Source organism: Apaloderma vittatum, unplaced genomic scaffold (genome assembly GCF_000703405.1).
Source record: "Apaloderma vittatum isolate BGI_N311 unplaced genomic scaffold, ASM70340v1 scaffold39501, whole genome shotgun sequence".
NCBI lineage: Eukaryota > Metazoa > Chordata > Aves > Trogoniformes > Trogonidae > Apaloderma > Apaloderma vittatum.
This window is the reverse complement of record NW_009699129.1, coordinates 1-1728: the sequence shown is the minus strand read 5'-3', so window position 1 is coordinate 1728 and position 1728 is coordinate 1. Positions and strand designations below refer to the sequence as shown.

Genomic DNA, 1728 nt, shown 5'->3' with positions numbered 1-1728 from the left:
AGCCCCGCTGGCTCTAAAGGGAGCCTCGTCTGCAGAGACCGTGAGCCCCCGGAGCTCGGGAAACTGGGGTGTGTGTCCTAAGGCTCTCACACAGTCCGAGCAGCTCTTTAAAGCTGCACCGGGTACTGCTTCGAACAGAGCTTGTGTCTGATCTGATTCCTGCATCTCTGCTCCCGGGGTAGGGTCCTGTCAGTCTCGCAAAAGCTCCAGGGGAGGTCGGGGCAAGGGCAGGAATTTGCTCCAGGTCCCGGCGCAATCGATAGCGGAATAGCGGTGCCAGCACACAGACAGCGGTGACTCTGTCTTTGCTGCTGGCCGCCTGTTCAACAACCCACGGGTTTGGGAGCGAAAACCGCTCCCCTTTGACTAAGGGCAGAACATCAAAATATGCCCCGACACCCCTGAATAAATCAAGCTGGCATGAAAATGGGGGAAGACAGGAAGCTAACCGCCACATTTCTTGACATTTTGTTCCCTGAATGCGCTCTGCGTTGGGTTTTCACAACTGCATAACGAAACAGTACAGGAAGCAGTGCCTCGTCCCCCAGGAGCCATTTCTCGCAGCTGCCTAGCCGGAGACTGTCAGACAAAAACCTCCCTCCGCCACTTCCCGCTGCCTCGCCACTTCAGCTCCACCGAGAGACCGCCGCCGCCACGGCAGCACCGCTCGCCGAGCTGGGCTGAGCCGAGCCGAGCTGAGCCCAGCTGGAGCAGGACTAGGGTGCGGGGACACGGCCCCCGCGCCCCTGTCTCTCCATTTCCTGACCTGCTCCGGCACATACAGCAGTCAGGGCTTGTGGGCTAGCCAGATTTCTGCTGGCAAAAATGGAAAACAGGCTTTTCTCTAGAGCCTGACTACCGCTCACCCGGTAAAAGAAGTGATCATAAACGGGCATTTCTATCTGATTCAGAAGAACCTGGACAGGCGGGGTTCCTGGGTAATGGGCTGAAATCCACAGGGTTCCTTTATTGATGATTCCTAGGATTTCAGTCTCTTTTTCATTAAACGTCTGGTGAACATAAAGAAGAAAAACTGCAAATTCAGTGTCATTTACGCCCTCATTTACCTAATGATATTGCTCCCCGGAGATATAGACAGCTCGCATTTCATCAAGTGAAAGAGATTACGTCTTAAAAACTTGTTTCTGGGCGCTGCAAACAGCACCGAGCCCTACCCACCAGGGACGGATGGAGCATCAATAATGTAACTTTCTGAGTAGAGACATTTCCAGTGCCTGCAGACAGCCCTGGAGCTGAGCCTCCAGGGAGACAGAATCTAGGGCTTACCTCCGTGGGCTCAAGCCCACTCCTTTCAGCATGGGCCAGAGACAAGCCCCGGGAGGGCCTCGCCAGAGCACCGTGTGAGAACCTACCTGTCCTCACTCCGTACTTCAGCGTGTCCCGGCAGTCCACCAGGATCTGCTCTAGGGACTCGGGGTTGTCCGAGAGCTCCAGATTGAAGCCCTCCATGCCCTCCAGGAGTTGGTGTGGGTGGTGGAAGTCCAGTACTTTGGTGGATCTGTCAAACGTCTTCCTCACGTAGTTGAGGAGGATGTCCACGACCTCCAGCAGGAACTGCGTGGTCTGCTCCTCGCCATTCTTGGCGGGCAGCAAATCTGTGGGGCAAAGGACCTGTCAGCACTTGTTTTGGGAGCGAGAGGTGGAGAAGAACCAGCCTCGGCCGTCCGCAGCGCTCCCAGGACCTGGAAGCCGCGGCCCCGGCGCAGC

The 1728-nt window shown here is 56.4% G+C and overlaps 1 protein-coding gene across 1 annotated transcript in view; it reads right to left on the bottom strand.

The window, feature by feature from the left end:
• GAD1 (glutamate decarboxylase 1 (brain, 67kDa)) overlaps window positions 1-1616 on the bottom strand; it is a 19866-nt gene extending 18250 nt beyond the window's left edge. Inside the window, exon 1 of the mRNA XM_009878252.1 lies at window positions 1374-1616. Within this exon, the coding sequence (XP_009876554.1) occupies window positions 1374-1470 (97 nt within the window). The 5' untranslated portion in view covers window positions 1471-1616. The remainder of the gene's footprint in view (window positions 1-1373) is intronic.
• Window positions 1617-1728: the final 112 nt, after the last annotated feature.